The sequence below is a fragment of the Rhinatrema bivittatum genome, chromosome 4 (genome assembly GCF_901001135.1).
Source record: "Rhinatrema bivittatum chromosome 4, aRhiBiv1.1, whole genome shotgun sequence".
Taxonomy (NCBI): Eukaryota; Metazoa; Chordata; class Amphibia; order Gymnophiona; family Rhinatrematidae; genus Rhinatrema; species Rhinatrema bivittatum.
The window spans coordinates 272,054,800-272,072,355 of record NC_042618.1 but is presented as its reverse complement, the minus strand read 5'-3'; the positions used below and the strand labels follow the sequence as shown (position 1 = coordinate 272,072,355).

The 17,556-nt window shown below is 42.9% G+C and overlaps 1 protein-coding gene across 1 annotated transcript in view; it reads left to right on the top strand.

The window, feature by feature from the left end:
* PARVG (parvin gamma) overlaps nucleotides 1-17,556 on the top strand; it is a 140,904-nt gene that overhangs the window by 66,149 nt on the left and 57,199 nt on the right. Inside the window, exons 5-7 of the mRNA XM_029600118.1 lie at nucleotides 4,626-4,766; nucleotides 6,059-6,174; nucleotides 12,649-12,704. Of these exons, the coding sequence (XP_029455978.1) occupies nucleotides 4,626-4,766; nucleotides 6,059-6,174; nucleotides 12,649-12,704 (313 nt within the window). The remainder of the gene's footprint in view (nucleotides 1-4,625; nucleotides 4,767-6,058; nucleotides 6,175-12,648; nucleotides 12,705-17,556) is intronic.

Sequence of the window (17,556 nt, the reverse complement as noted above, 5' to 3'; positions counted from 1 at the left end):
AGCAATAAGTCGCTGTTTAATAAAACCAAATTGGTCTGGGTCAATTAATATGCCCAGGACAAGTGAGAGCCTGGTAGCTAAGATTTTAGTGAAAATCTTATAATCAGCGTTTAGAAGAGGAATGGGCCAATAATTAGCTGTATGTGTTTCATCTCTACCTGGCTTTGGAAGTACAACAATACATGCTTGCGTAAAGGTGGAAGAATGTGGAGCATCCGGGGGAATGAAATGCTTGATAGAAATCAGAAGTAAATCCATCCGGACCAGGAGCTTTCTTAGAAGCCAGAGAGGTGATAGCAGTTTCAATTTCCTTTGTAGAAATAGGCTCGCCTAAACTGGCCATCTGAGCAGACGTCAAGGTGGGATGAGTTATAGCCAAGAGAAAGTCTTGTAGTGCCTTCGGATCAGTAGAAACTTCTGATTGATACAAAGTAGCATAGTAGTCTTGGAAGGCTTGTAAGATATCGGCCTCTTGGGTCAGCATCTCATTAGAGGAAGATAGGATCTTGACTATACGTTTCTTTTCTGATTTCTTCTTCAAGTAGGAAGACAATAAGTGACCACATTTATTATTCCCAGCATAATACTGTGCTTTGGAAGAAAAGGTATGAAGATGAACTTGAGAGCCAAGGAGCAGATTATATTCATATCGAGCTTTGATCAATGCAGCTAAAGAAGAGGGGGAGGAGAACTTGAATTGTTCTTGCTCTAGAGAGGCAACCAGCTGCTGGAGAGAGGTTAAGGCAGCTTTTTGACGTTTATTGCATCGAATAGAATAGCTGATGATTTCACCTCGAAGCGTTACCTTGTAAGTGTCCCATAAAGTAGCAGCTGAAACATCCTTGGTTGCATTGAATTGAAAATATTCCGAGGTCTTCTGTTCAATCATAGCTGAAAATTCAGGTTCTTCAAGAAGAGCCGTGTTGAAGCGTCATTGTCTCTGAATGGCTAGTGAATGTGCGAGAGAGCAAGTGAGAGTGATAGCCGCATGATCCGAAACTAAAATGGGACAAATCGTTGCAGAAGTTATCCTGGGCATTAGTAGAAAAAAGTCAATTCATGAGTAGGAGGAATGTGAAGATGAAAAAAAAGTATAGTCTTTCCCAGTGGGATTAAACAAGCGCCAAGGTTCCGAGAAACCATATGTAGAGGCGAGATGTTACATGGCATGAGTGGATTTAGATATGGTGAAATGGGCTTCTGATTTTCTATCCAGTACCGGATCCATAGTTTGATTAAAGTCATCTCCTAGAATGCATTGAGAAGAGTCCAAGTTAAGAATGAGGAAAGATTCATGGTGGATATAGTTGAATGAGGTTCCATCTACCTTCTGTATGTGCCAATTGGTGAGAAATTGTCGCATTGAGATTTTTATGAATCAGAATCGCTGTACCCTGTTTCTTCTTAAGTGCAGGGCTAAAAAAAGACTTGTCCCACACATTGTTGCCGGAGTTTGAGGGACTCACCAGCAGAAAGGTGGGTCTCCTGTAGAAGTGCAATGTCTCCTTGTAGGGAGTGAAGATAGATGAGAACCTTTTTCCGCTTAATAGGGTGTGAGAAGCCATTGACATTCAGAGACACTGTCTTAAATGAAGTAATATTGGTCGCCATTTTAAGAAAAGCAAACAAACAGTACAGTAGCTGTGCTTATCCTTTGTGAAGACGTTGTATTTTTATTTATTTATTTTAAAGTTTTTATATACCGTCATTAAGTTATTTACCATCATAACGGTTTACAATAGGGCACATATATCAAAGAAAAAATAGATCATACTTTACATAGCGTGTGCCAGTATTATCCAGTAACAAATACACATTAAGTACTATTTGCTTTATGACATGGAATTTACATTAATGAAATTCTCATGGGAGAGTATATGTTTTTGCTATTCAACCTGTCAGTTTGTTGACTACAATTATCTGAGGGATAAAATAATTTCCAGGTAGTATCTGGAGAGTGTGTGCTGGGTGCTCTATTTCTGCTTATACTTATTTATTTGCTTGCGTCGTTCTCCTTATCGAATGCTTGTTTGAAAAGCCAGGTTTTGAGGTTTATTTTGAAAAGTTTATGATTTCTCTGAAGTCTTAGATCAAGGGGCAGAGTGTACCATAATATGGGATCGCCAGAGACAGTGCACGTTCCCTAACCTGGGTTAGTCTTGCTGTTTTCACAGATGGAATAGTTAAGAGAGCTTTGTTTGTTGATCTTAAATTCCTATGTGGGACGTGTACTCGAAGTGCTGTGTTCAGCCATTCTGCTTTTTCGTCATGGATCAATTTGTGTATTGTGCAAAGTGCTTTGAATTGAACTCTCTGTTCTATGGGTAGCCAATGTAGTTTGGCTAGTGTATCTGTGATGTGATCTTTTTTACTTTTTCCAGTGAGAATTCTAGCTGCGGAGTTTTGTAATATTTGCAGTGGTCTTATCGTAGTGTAAGGTAAATCAAGTAGTAAAGCATTGCAGTAGTCAGTGCTTGCAAATGTCAGTGATTGAAGCACTGTGCGGAAGTTTAGCAGTGATAGTAATGGTTTAAGTATGCAGAGAAACAGGGAAAAGATACCCCAAAGACCATGGGTGTGAAAGGAGAAAGAAAAAAAAACCAAGAAAAAAAGTAGGAGTCCTCTCAAGAGAGATATAATAAAGTTGAGGAGCATTGCGTAGGAAGCCCATACTATGTCAACACACGTACTGTCTTCAGGTAAAAACAAAAAGAGCCTCAAGGCGGGCCAAAATGCATCCCGGGTCCCTCGCTCCTGTCCAGTGAGCTAAAAAAGACTGTGGTAAACCAGAAAAAGGTTCAAAATATTATAAACCATAAAGGGTATTGGAGAGAAGAAGAAGAAAAAAGAAACCAAAGAGCTGTGGCACTATCCAGCAACACAGAACAATGATAAAATCCTGTCCTGTGAAAAATAATGAAAAAGAAAAATAAGAAAAACACTATTGAAGTGCAGGACCACAATCACTTTGGGTCTCTCATAAGTCAATATAGAAACCATATGAAGGATTGTTAGCTAGCAGGAGAAAATTAGCCACAATATATGCATATGTAATAGGAAGAGAAAAGATGTCTTATTGTTCAGGTAACCATGGAGGAAGTTGATTCATAAGAAAGTAGAAACTCTTCTAGGTCTCTGGGATCATGGAACAACTTAGTTTGATTATTGTAAGAAACCAGCATCTGTGCTGGATATTATAGGCCATATCGTGCCCCTAAAGATTGCAAGCGAGGACTCAACACTAAAAGAGTTTTACGCTTGGCAGCCGTGAATTTGGCTAAATCAGGAACAAAAAGTATGGAATGTCCTTGAAATGTAATGGGCGCATTATTCCTAGCAGCAGCAAAAATCATGAGAACCTGTAGATACCTCAGGACTTTCAAAATAATGGGCCTGGGGTATTTTGAATTTTTGAGAGGCTATGAGGGTATTCTGTGGGCTCTTTCCAGCTCAAAAGATTGAACAAATTTAATTTGTAAAGTGGAAGGTATCATTTGGATCAGAAATTGTAAAAGATCAGTACCTTCGGCACCTTCAGGTATCCCCACAATTCGGACATTATTACGTCGATTCCTATTAGAGAGATCTTCAATATCCAGCTTAAGTTGCGCCAATTCTTTCGTTATAGTAGGGAGTGGCATAGTAGCAATAAGAAGCGAGGAAACCTGCATTTCTGCATCATCCAGACGCACTTGATAGCCGTCCATTTGTGCCGATAAAGATTGTAATTCGGAGCATACTGCAGAGGTAGTCTCTATGTTAAGTTGAATTAAATCCTTCAGTTGCTTCAACTCCGCCATAACCATATCTGCTGATGCCATGATTTTTGCTTGCGGGGCCTTGTCTGGGGACGAAGGGTCCGGCTTAGAGCATTTTGTTCCAGCAGACGCCACGAAGGCGGCTTCAATTTTCCCCGACTTCTGAGCAGCCATACTTAAGCAGTAAGCGAAATGAAAATCAGAAGAGAAAAATGCCAAAAAAATTGAATATTCTACCAAATAAGAGCGAGGGCTCACAGAGCCTTAGACTCGGGCAGCCATCTTGTGCGCCGCGCGAGAGTGCCCCCCACAGGGAAAAAAATCTGAACAGGGCAGACTGGATGGATCAATTGGTCGTCATCTGCCGTATTACCTATGTTATTATGAGCGCAGAGTACCAATCTCCTTTTTATGTTGATTCTCTGTTATGTATAATATACCTTTTAATTAAAATTTTGGACAGAATGAATGGACTGATTTCTTCTCAAGTTAGCTCACACACAGCACTTAAACCAATAGGTGCATATTTTTATTTTTATCTCACCGCTAAAGGATAAGATACAATTATAAAACTTTGCTTGTAATTAAAAATGATGCAGGTAGAAAAGGACAAGATTTATCACACTCACCAAATATTATTTATTATAATGTTATGTAACTGAACCTTCATGGCACCTGTTTAGATGATAGAATTCGATACAATTATCAACATTAATTTATGTGCCTTACTGTAAACCGTTGTGATGGTATTTAACTTAACGACGGTATAGAAAAGATTTTAAATAAATAGATGTAAAGACTGTTGCTTTCTGTTTTGTGGTTCTGATATTGAGATACTTCCATCACCATTTTCCCCCTTCCTTATAGAAAGATTAGGAGCAATGAAACTGAATGTCCAGGAGATTGCACTGTCTGTCAGCAGCCAAAAACATAAACTGAAGGTGGTTGTGGAAACTGTGTCCCGCTGTCTGCACCTCGAGGAGAGTCAGCTGAAATGGAGTGTAGAAGGTAAGTACCTCATTCACAAAGGATATAGAAAATCAATTCATAAAATCAAGATATACTGCATTTAGTGATTTAATGGAAAGTACAAAAAGCAGTGTAAACCTAAGGGATAGCACATCACAACTATTCAATCATATCCATTGGTAATTTGAACGCTATAAATGATGGGGGGTAATTTAGTAACAGCCCGCAAAAGAAAGCCAGCAAATACGCAAATAAATTGTACTGATTTTTCTAAGCAAACTTACATGCAAATGTTCGCTTTGCAAATTATCTCATCAAAACTACCCACATGCAATTGTAGCTGCTAATTTGTGTTCAGAAAAGTTTGGCGAAAATTTAGGCACGTAGTTTTGAAAATCCAAAAGCGTGTGCATAAATCCAAAACCTCAGCTCAGTTAAGGTAAATGTACAAGCATATCGGTGGGCAATTTTATAACAAGCCATTTCTAAAGTGGTAATGCACCATTTTATTTGCGGAAATGCCTTTGAAATTTACCCTCAATGAAAATGGAAACACACAAATATTATAATGATCAGGACTTTAACATATGTTGAAATAGAGTATGTGGTAAAGTGTTCTTTCTACCTGCAGATTTTGGTTTGTGCCCAGTTTAAACTCCTAGCTCTATGTCTTCTGATCCTTTTTGTCTAATTTTTGGTAAAAAAAAAAAACAATTTAGGACTATTGAGTCCAGAGGAAAATCAGGATGGACTTTAGAAAATTAGGAGAGAAATGAAATCCTCAGTAGAGATGGAGTGAGGACTAGTCATTTAGAAGGATTTGATTTGATATGTATGTATATATATATATAATATATAAATAAAAGTATAGCACAGGTAGGAGAAGACAGTAACTCACCTGAGGAGCTATATATAAAGAACAACATATACAGAAAGATATCTATGTAAGCCCGGGCAGGGACGATAAGGCTGAAGTTATTTTCTTCATCTTTGAGATACATATATGAGCTGGATGTGGAGACCGAATGCTTATGAGAGGTAAGTGACAGTACAACTGAATCCTTAAGGAGAACATTACTGCTGATAAGTTTTAAACTTATGATAATTCAACCATCTTTCTGTGTGCTGCCATGGATCAATCTATCTACATATGTTGTGTACTTTTCTGTGCAATGTGCATGCAATGTATGTTTTGGTCCAGTTGAAAGGCTGCTTTGCTGTTGGTCAGTGAAATTATCATGCACCCGGCTATTAATATTATATGTTATATATTCAAAATGCTATTAGTCTGCAGCATGAACCACATTTACATTTTCTTTCTTTGGAAACAGAAATCTACAAAAAAGACTTGCTGGCGACTTTACATCTTTTGGTTGCTATGGCAAAGCACTTTCAACCCGACATGGATATTCCTCCAAATGTTTCTGTGGAAGTATTGATAGTTGAGGTAATTATAGTTTTCGCTGCTCCCAGCAATACTTAAATATGGGAATTCAGCATGTCCATGTCCCATTGCACAACCTCTGATGGTGAAGAAAAGGCTAAACTGTTCAGCTGAAGCCCTGTCAGTATGAAGTGAAGGTAGTCAATACATTTCATTCCAGATCCTGTACTTTCATTTTAAAATAATCTACAATCTGTGTGTTGGATGAAAGCAAATATTTAAAAAGTGTAGAACAATTGATTAGCTAGTTTTGACTGATACATTTGCCGTAGGTAAGATAAACCTCTGCAACACTGAATTTGCTGAATTATATTAAGAGAAATAAATGTTGTAAACTTTTAACTTTAGCCTCTTATGTATCTGCATTTATAATTATGTTCCCATTTTGTTTGCCTCAGCTTAAAATGTTATGTTTTTTATTTACTGAAATTGCAGCAAGTGCCTTGAACATAAACACTGTAAAACCGAGAACCTTGAAAATACAATGCTAATACACTTAAAAAACAACAACCCACAAAGCTATTATAAACACATAGGAGCCAATGTAATAAGGTGCGCTGAAGCTGCTGCGGGTTTTGCGCTGATGTATGCATGTTTGTACGCACGGTTTCCTGCACAAAGCCCTATACAGGGATGTAATAAGGGTTTTGTGCATGAGAAAAATGTACTGTTTTACCTCTGGCTACCCCTAGAACTAGAAAATGGGTGGTGACGATACTGAATGGGCAATATATACATTGAAGGAAAGAAAGAAAGTATGCTCTCAGTTTCTATGTACTTGCAGTTTATTTTGAAAACCAACTATAAGGACATGTGCACAAATGCATATGTCTACCTTGCAACTAGGCAAACTTTTGAAGATTTTCCCCACCATGTCTAAAGATGTAATCCCCACTTCGCAGGGGTTTACCTTTGAGCACTGCAGGGATGGGAAAAATACCAGTCTGCAGCCCCGGGATCAAGATTCAAGGGATAGCACAAGCTATAATGTCCAAGGGGAGTCACACACCAAAAACAAACAAAAACAATAGTCATCCATCCCAAGAGTGTATTCCAAAACAAGAAAAAAAAAGATGTATTTAGAGTTCAAGAATAAGAGTCCATAAAAGGTAGAAAAAAAATAAGCAAATAGTCCAATACACATAAAGATAGTAGATACAGCGTCTCGTGCAGCTTGAGCTACCACTTTACAGAATTTTCCAACAATTCACCTCAGGATCTCATCCTTTCCCAAGTCCCATAAAGACAGTGAGCCCTTTCCTTTTCCTTTTTTCCAACACAGCTGCAGACATTTTTAGAAGAGGGGATGATGTCCCAGAACTGAGAGAGAGTTTCCGCCAGATGATCTGTGCACTATGCCAGAGAAAGTTGATAGGTCTCTCTAGCAGATCAGTAAAGCCCCAGCGCTGAGCAATACACTGGGGATACCCTCCCTGAGCTCCACCAAGATGTCTTGCTCTCAAAGAACTTCTCACAGAATACCAAAAACTCTTCCTAGGGCTTTATGGAAAGCATTTTTATATTCCATTACCGAACCCATTCCCTTTGGAAGAAGGAAGCTCCTAGCCATCACTCCTTTACTCCCATCTCCCTGAATCTCCTGTTGCTGGACATTTCTCATTTCTAGACATATCACATACTCTGCTGGCCTAATAGGGGCCACAAAGAGAAATATCCAGCGTTCCAAAAATTGTGCAAAAAAATGACTAATAGTACTAACTGCAGTAATTATGACAAATGGTAAAGTATACAAGTATTTATTCCAAATGAATATTTAAGGGAAAGATATCTAAAGTGAAAAACTTCCAGATCTTGCATTAGCACTGACCAGACTTTACATGGAGGTCAGGCATACAGCATCCTTCTACTGTTGGAATACTGATCATAGAACTAAAAGTTCTGGAGATACTAGCTCCTGATATATGAAGTATTCTTTATTCAGTTGCACATGGTGGCCATGCTATACATGCCTTCTAGAGAGATCTGTAATTTGAACATAACTTTACAGAAATATATCAAAATTAAGGAAATATTACTGATGAAAAGGATAGTGCAGTGCCTTAAAACACATAGGGGCAGATTTTCAAAAGGTTGCGTGCGCCGGGCCTATTTTAAAAAGGCCCGGCAACGCGCGTAAAGCCCCGGGACATGTGTAAGTCCCGGGGCTTGCAAAAAGGGGCAGGATGGTCTGGGGGCGGGGTGGGGTCAGAGGCTCCCGGCACAGCGGCAAGTTGGCCGGTACGTGCAACTGAAGTAAGTTTTAAAACAAAAAAAAAAGGAAGAAAAAGGTGGGGAGGGCGGGGGAGGAAAGGGAAGGTGGGGTGGGGGGGTAGGGAACGGGGGAAGGCAGCTCGGCTCGGTGCGGGCTTGGCACACACAAGGTGCACAATTGTGCACCCCCTTGTGTGCGCTGACTACCAATTTTATAACATGCGCGCGCCTTCGCGCGCATGTTATAAAATCGGGCATACATGTGTGCGTGCCGGGTAGCATGTGCACATGTATGCCAGTGCCCAGGTTTGAAAATTTACCCCATTGATTATAGGAGATTAGGTCAAAGGAATTTAAGCAAGCTCTTTGAGGTAATCTAAGTGGACCAGGAAAGTGCAATGGATGCTGCCTATCTGGTTTTTTAAGTAAGACTTTTGATACTATTCTGTTTAGAAGATTGTGAGAATAGACAGAGTTGTTAATTGGGAAAAGAGTTGATTAAACCTTCTCTGAGTGACAGTTGCAGCCCGAGGCAGCAGTGATATGGCTGCATTATGCTTCCCGGAAGGCATGGGGTAACCTGCATGGAGAGGCAGTTACAACCCTAAAGGGAACACAGTGGGAGTGGAGGTTAGTTCCATGTGGGAATTGCTGCCCAGCAGCAAAAAATTACCGCTGGGCAGACTAGATGGACCTTTTTGGTCTTTATCTGCCATCATTTATTATGTTGTTACGTTACTCTTTTACTATGAAACACAACTCAGAGACTTCAGATTAAAGGGGGGGGGGGGGGCCATGCTAGTGAAGGTAAAATGACCACTGGGGTGTCTTAGGGGTTGGTGCTAGGGCTGATGCTTTTCATTGACTTTATTTTGGAAGACAGAAATAAATATAAAATCATGTATTTGTGATAGGAGAGCAAGAACTAGCAACAGGAAGGGGATCTAGGAGTATACTTTGTTAAATAAGTTGCGCCTGCATCTGGGCAGGCGTAGGTTGTGCGTACCAGCCGAGTGCCGGCGCGCGATCCCCCGGCCTAGAGGGCCTTCGGAGCCCTCTGGCCATGCCCACGCCCCGCCCCTTTTTTCGAGCCCTGGGACATATGCGCATCCCAGGATTTGCGCGCGTCACCGAGCCTATGCAAAATAGGCTCGGTGCGCGCAGGAGCAGGTTTTCGGGGTTAAGTGCGTAATATACGCGTGTAACCTTTTGAAAATCCGCCCCACAGTGTTTGCAATTCAAGCCCACAAGAGGGCTTAAAGAATATAAAATGGAATATCTAGAGAAAAGAAAGGGGGGGGGGCAAGATATAAATTCTTCAGTATCTAAGAGGCTTCAATAAAGCACCAGAATGCAGTATTTTCCATAAAAAAATGTGATAAGATGAAAGGAGGGAGGCTCAGAGCAAATGTGAGGAAATGTTTCTTTACTGAGGGGGTACTGGATGCCTGGAATAACATTCAGAAATGTTCAAGCAATAGATACAGAGAGCAGTGGCAAGGCAGAAGTAGAAGAAAGCAAAATTTGAGTAAGGGCTACAGTGGTACAGTAGGCAGGGGCATCTAAACAATTGCCAATTAGTACATGCAATAAATGTGAGTTTGCATGCGTACTCAGGCAATGTTAATGACTTGTAAATAAGCCCAGTAAGTAAACCTCATGTGTACTTTGTCCGTGGACCTTATTGCAAAATCTTAACTGCATCTTCCTGAGGTGGTGTAGCATTTTTCCCCCAACACCCCATCTGTAAAGCAGTTATGTGCATAATTTTAAATTGCATTAGCTTAGTGAGGTCCATATTCAGGCACAGTCTGGCTAGCAAAATTAGGGAGATAAACATATCTGGCTAACTTTGGAGGTATAATCATTAATGCACACACTATTGAATATAGCCAGCTATCTGAAAGTTAGCCAGAAAGTTAACTATAGCTGGCTAACTTTAGGATAGTTTTTGGCCCAACCAGATTTAGCTGGCTAAATTATCCAGCTAACTAAATATCAAAGTTAGCTGGTTAACTCAATTCCTCTAAGTTACACCCCAGGAATGCCCCTAACTTAGGGCCTCATTTTCTAAAGTATCACAGGCCTGCAATACTTTAGAAAATCGTGCTAACAGGGGGGCGGGGGCTGAAGCGGGGGGGGGGGGGCGGTCCGGCAGCGATCGCACCTCCGCGATGTGATTGCTGCCGGCATCGCACCCAATAACTACACCATAGAAGGTGTAGTTATTGGGCGCGAAATAGCCAGCAAAAAGGGCCTTATCTTTCCGCTATGCGCGCCGTCCTCGCGGAGTCGGCCCCGGTGACGCCCCCGACTCCTCCTCTTCCGGGGCCGACTCTGCCCCGATTTCAGTAGCACAGGCCTGCGATAGCTTTGGAAAATGAGGCCCTTAGCCAACTAAATTTTAGCTGGCTATTTTATTAGCCGGCTAGAATTTAGCTGGATAAGTGCCCAAGTATTCATTTAGCCAGCTAATCACTTTTGAATATGGACTTCATTATGTTTTTTGCACTTAAATGCTGAAAACTAATGAATGCGCGATAAAAGTGCCATTTTTTTGGAGCAGGCTGAAATTGACGCACTAGAAGCACAAACAGTTAATGGGCATTGTGTGCTTTACATATCTACTTGTGCGTGTCATTTTAGCACACTGACTTTTGAGGAGTAAATTACTTTGCCATATAATTACTATTTATGTTACTACATTTTCTTAAAACAGAAGAAATTGTATCATGGTAATGCTAATATAATCCATATGGTAAATATTTCATCATGAAACAAGCAAGCTTTTGAAGCATTTGTTGAACAAGCTTAAATACTGTATTCGAGTGAATATCTCCCATTATAAGCAAACTACTTATGAAATGTCACTAAAGATTCTAATGTGAAATGGATAAAATGCCTACTTTTGAACAGGCTTTTAACATTGATTTTATTAACAATGTTGACAGCCAGCCCTATATCCATTTATTTTAATTTAATCTTACAAGCCACAAATTCTCCCTATATTATCTAATCCAATTCAATAAATTTTTTGAGAAAGCAAATAAATGTCAATTCTGTTACAGATTTTTCATCAACAGAACAAGAGTAAGCTTATACTCAGCTTTGCCCTTGTTGTTCTATATCAAGTTTTGGGTATTCAATCAGCAAACTTTGTGGGGGAAAAAAAGATTAAGTATCTTTTCTGCATTTTTTCCCAAACCAGGAAATTTTTACATCTGCATTCGAGTATTAATCTGATAATGACATAATGCCTTCTAAGTTTTCATAATACATCTTTTAAAAAATAGCAGGGAATCATCCTTCAGGCCGATACAGTACAGTGCGCTCCAACGGAGCGCACTGTTAGCCTGCTCTTGGACGCATGTTTTCCCTTACCCCTTATTCAGTAAGGGGAGGAAAATGCGCATCCAACCCGCGGCACCTAATAGCGCCCTCAACATGCAAATGCATGTTGAGGGCCCTATTAGGTATGCGCGCGGGATACAGAAAGTAAAATGTGCAGCCAAGCCACACATTTTACTTTCAGAAATTAGCGCCGACCCAAAGGTTGGCGCTAATTTCTTCCGGCACCAGGAAAGTGCACAGAAAAGCAGTTTTTACTGCTTTTCTGTGCACCCTCTGACTTAATATCATAGCGATATTAAGTCGGAGGGCCCGAAAAGTAAAAAAAAGTAATAAATAAATAAATAAATTTGAATTCGGTCCACGGCTGTCGGGCCGAAAACCAGACGCTCAATTTTGCCGGCGTCCGGTTTCCGAGCCCGTGGCTGTCAACGGGCTCGAGAACTGATGCCGGCAAAATTGAGCGTCGGCTGTCAAACCCGCTGAGAGCCGCCGCTCCTGTCAAAAAGGAGGCTCTAGGGACACACTAGTGTCCCTAGCACCTCCTTTTCCCCGTTTTTACCGTGTCACCTAATTTAAATACAGCTCTCCCGCGGACTTTACTGAATCGGCCTGCTTATTCATAAAATAAAATGTGCTCAAGGCAGATAACATGGCCCAGAGGGCATATTCATAATCATAGAAAAAAGACACAAAAGTTAAATACCTGTTTCAGTATGTGATAACTTCCAATCATCACTACTGACCAAGGTGGAATGGCATTTAGTGACCTGAAGAGTAAGGTTCTTTTGTGTCAAGCCACTGAGTCATCTATTCAATTACTTAGGACATGAACTCTACCTGCAGGACTTTGTTTTCTTATGTATGTGACATTCAATAGCACTATATCATTTAATATTTGTTTTTCCACTTTAATAGCCCACCAAAAAAGGAATAAAGACAGAAAAAGTATTTGAATTCATCACAGACAATAGGTAAGACAAGATATCTATATATTCTTCAGTTTATCTGTGTGTGTGTGTATGTATATATATATATATACACACACATACATACACACACATAAATGTATATGCACACACATTCAGTTTATGAAGTATATTCATAGTAAATGGTTTAATAATTTTTCTGTTTATCAATAAAACATATAGTCATAGTATTTTATTTATACAAAGTTCTACTCTAGATGCATAGATTATTCTGCCAATTTAACTAAGAATATGCATAAGCAATCCTCCTTCCACCGGGTTTGAACATGATCAGATCTGAGAATATTTGACTCAAGATTTATTCAGATAATCAGAATCAGTTTCAACTCTGATTAAATGTGACTCTTTTTTAAAATCTGGATTGACTTGGCTTGGCTTAGTCATATATGAATATTTACAGATTTGGGATGGTAGAAGATAGTACAAACCTTTTAATTTACATGCAAATCTAAGTTGAGCCTCAGATGGCTCAGATTTGACTTTGATTATGTGAATCCCTTCCACTAATTTGAGGCTAGGAACATTCAGATTTAATCAAAACTGGTTCTCTTCTCTCAAAATATAAAATAACCTATCAAACATGATTTTAGAAACAAAAATCGTGATGCAGTTGATTATTTAAGGCATATTTATTTATGTATTGATAGGTTCATGTAAACCCTAGTGCTGGAAGATTTCTAGCTGAAATAAAGAACACATTGAGGGAGATATATTTGAACATTTGTTCTAGGCTTATTAATGAAAATATCACTGAATTTTCAAGAGGAAAAATGCCTAGTCACATCTGGAGCTATTTTTGTGCTGGGGCAAAACATTCCTGACTTTTGCCCCCCATTATGTGAGTTGCATCTTTACCAGGGTTTTCTTTTTGCACCAAAGAGTGGAAAAAGCATTACTGAAATACCTCATCCTATATATAAGAATAATTTACAAGGAATGTGGGGCTGATTCATATTAATTGCAATATAATGAATGCACGTTTTTGATGTTTACAGAAAACAGCCGAGTCTGCCAATATTATCAACTGGGTTTATCAAGTTCTATCTAATATTGCCAAAAGAAAACCAGTAAAATAGTTGGATAGAGATAATTCCTTTATAAAGGCTAATGAATATTTAAAGATTCAATCTTTAAGACAAAGATCCCTTCCTTGGACATTGTTAAAGGAAGTAACCATAGTAACCTTGAAAGTTTTTTATCTTGGGAAGGTCAATTGTTCCACTCACTTTTTAATGCTGTTAAAAGTTGTTTAACTCCCACCTTTTCATTGGCTGCTCAAGACAAGTTACATTTCCTAGTGTGTAGCCAGATGGACTCAGAACAAATGGGTATAGTGTGCTCATGCTAGCAGTTGGAGACGGATCTGACGTCAGCACGGGTACATATACCCCCACAGGAAGTGAAGCAACTCAGTAATTTCCATCTCCAAAGCAGTTTGGAGCTCCTGCACGCTCGCTGAGCGTGTTTTCCAAATCTACTTTCTATTTTCTACTTTCTACTTACAAATTTCTCAGAAGACTAGCCCCATACTCCTGCGGTGATACCCTCGGGTCCCTCCCCCAGTTGAGTTTCCCGGGGTGATTTCCGTGATCCCTCGGAGGTCTACGCCTCGGTCCGGTGGCTGAATCGCGGCAGGGATCTAGCCCCCGAGCGAGAAGGGCTCGGGCCTGGCTGAGAGGCGCCTCGGTCCCGGCGTGGACTTAGCCCCGAGCGAGACGAGTTCGGCGGCTTAGAGGCAGCGGGTGTATTTCCTCAAGCGCGGCGGTGAAGGTATTTCCCCTCTCCCCCCGCAGCCGGAGACCGCCCGGGTTACAGCCGGGAAGCGCCGAGGATCAGGTAAGGCGTACATCTCTTACTTTTTTGTCTCCGAGGTACGAGGATCGGCGGCGTGGCCTGCATGTGGCACGACGGGGAGGTCGCCATTTTGTCTGCCTTGTTCAGGTATTGAGCGCCCATGTTAGGCGCCTGTTCATGGGCGCATATTACTGACCGCATATTATTGAGCGCATATTGTATATTATTGAGCGCATATTGCTGACCGCATATTATTGGGCGCATATTGTATATTATTGAGCGCATATTGTATATTATTGAGCGCATATTGCTGCCTGCATATTATTGAGCGCATATTGTATATTGAGCGCATATTATTGTTGAGCGCATATTGCTGATATTGGCAGCATAAGCACCGGCGCTCTGCATTCGCAAGCCGCGATGGAACATTTCAACGCCCCAGCGTCCTCAGAGGCGGCACCTCCTGATTCCGGCGTGAAAGCTCTCGGCCTCTGCTCAGCGTGCCAGCTTAGAGCCACGCAGAGCAAGGAGCCAGACTCCCTTTGTTCCCAATGTGAGGAGGCCGTGGGAGCCTCAGGCCAGGACCCGTCTCAACCGAGGTTTACCGATAGTTCCCCAGGGGCCACCCCGGATCTAGCGGGGCGTCCTGAACAGCCAGGAATTCCGGGGAACTTGGTACCCCGACGGCTAGAAACCGCTTCCATTTCCTGGGTGGACTTATTTAAGGGGATCCATGCCTTTGTTCAGATGCAGTCAGCTTCCCGTCCAGGCCCTGCTGTCGCTTCAGCTGACCCTGCCCCTGGACCTTCTCGCCCTTATCGCGGGCACCTGCCTCCGGACAGTCCGGCTCATGCGGACCCTGATGTCTCGGAGGACGAGTCCGAACCCCCCGAGGAGGGAGAACTTCCCTCGGAGATAGAGTCATACTGAACTGTGAGGCGGTTCTTTCCCAAGGAAGATCTCTCTGATCTGGTTTCTCAATGCCTGACGGAGTTGGCGATTCCAGGCCCCAGTACTATGGAGGCATCCACACAGAACCCCCTGCTGGAGGGTCTTCGTCCCACAGCCCGCCATTTCCCCTTCCTGCAAGCGGCGCAACAGCTGATCGATTTAGAGTGGAATGCACCAGAGGCCTCATTCAATGGGGGTCGGGCCCTGTCCGGCATGTACCCCCTGGACCCGGCAATCAAGAATATGCTGGTGTGCCCTCAGGTGGATGCCTTGGTTAGCGCTCTGGTCAAGTGCACTACCATTCCAGTGGAGGGGGGGTGGCCCTCAAGGAGGCTCATGACCGACGCCTGGATGCCATCCTGAAACAAACCTTTGAGGTGGCAGCTCTGTCTCTGCAAATCGCAACCTGCTGCACAGTGGTAACGCGTTCCTGTTTGTCACAGGTCAGGAACAATGCTCCGGCAGCTGACATGGAGTCCGCTCTCTCGTTCCTTACGGATGCCGCCTCCGACCTGGTCCGTACGACAGCCAAGGGGGTCTCATCCTCAGTGGCAGCCAGGAGGCAGCTCTGGATACGGAACTGGTCAGCCGACGCCCCTTCTAAGACACGTCTCACTAGAATGCCATTCAAGGGGTCTCTTCTGTTCGGCAGCGACCTAGATAAACTGGCCAGCACATGGGGCGCCTCTCCAGTACCTCGACTGCCCAAAGACAGGTCCAAGAGGAACCAGCGCACCTTTCCGAGGCCCTCCAGAGGTAGAAGCTCCCAACGCTTCACTCCCTATAGGGGTCGCTACCAGGCACCTCGTCCTCAGGCCAGGAACCAGTCCTTTTGGACCAAGCAGCACAAGAGGGGAGCTGGCTCGGGTTTGGGTCCCAGCCGCACCCCACAATGAGAATCAGCTGATCCATCCGGGGGCCGAAGCCATAGGGGGCAGGTTAACCCTCTTCTACCCCAGATGGGTTGAGATTATGTCGGACCAGTGGGTCCTCGCCATCATCCGAGAGGGATATTATCTGGACTTCCATCACATTCCTCCGGACAAGTTTGTGGAATCTCCGTGTCCAAGCCACAAGAAGGCGGCATTGGAAGCTACCCTGGCGAAGCTCCTGTCCTTGAAAGCCATAATCCCAGTACCTGCATGGGAAATGGATTCTGGGCACTATTCCATTTATTTCATGGTACCCAATAAAGAGGGCACTTTCCGGCTTGTATTGGACCTCAAGTCAGTCAACCGATACTTAAGAGTCCCGCGGTTTCGCATGGAAACTCTGCGCTCAGTCAAGACCGCAGTACAGCCAGGGGAATTCCTCATGGCCTTAGACCTGTCAGAAGCCTACCTGCATATCCTGATCCATCGGGATCATCAGCGCTACCTACGCTTCAAGGTTCTGGGACAACACTTCCAATTCCGGGCTTTGCCCTTCGGGTTAGCCACGGCGCCGCGGACCTTCACCAAGGTGATCGTAGCAGTAGCAGCGGCGCTCAGACAGGAAGGAATCCTTGTCCATCCCTACCTAGACGATTGGCTGATCAGAGCGAAATCACGAGAGGGGAGCCATCAGGCAACCAACAGAGTGATCGCCCTTCTGGAAAGCCTGGGATGGGTAGTCAACCTAAGCAAGAGTTGCCTACAGCCTTCCCAATCACTGGAATACCTGGGAGTTCGGTTCGACACCCAGGCAGACAAAGTCAGCCTAAGCACCAAGAGAAGGTTAAAGCTCCAGACCCGTCTACGGTCCCTGATGGGAGCCAGCCGGCCCATAGCCTGGGATTACCTGCAGGTTCTCGGTATCATGGCATCCACCCTGGAAGTGGTACCATGGGCAAGGGCCCATATGAGACCGTTACAACACTCCCTCCTCTCTCGGTGGAGCCCACTTTTACAGAACTACACCGTGCATCTACCTCTACCCGCCAGAGTGCGGACCCAGCTACTGTGGTGGTTGCAGTTCGACCACACGAGCAGGGGGGTCGAAGATGTCCTCCCCCACGTGGACTCTGCTCACCACAGATGCCAGCCTGAGCGGATGGGGAGCACACTGCGGAGAGCTCACCGCCCAAGGGCGGTGGAACAGAGAAGAGTCGGGG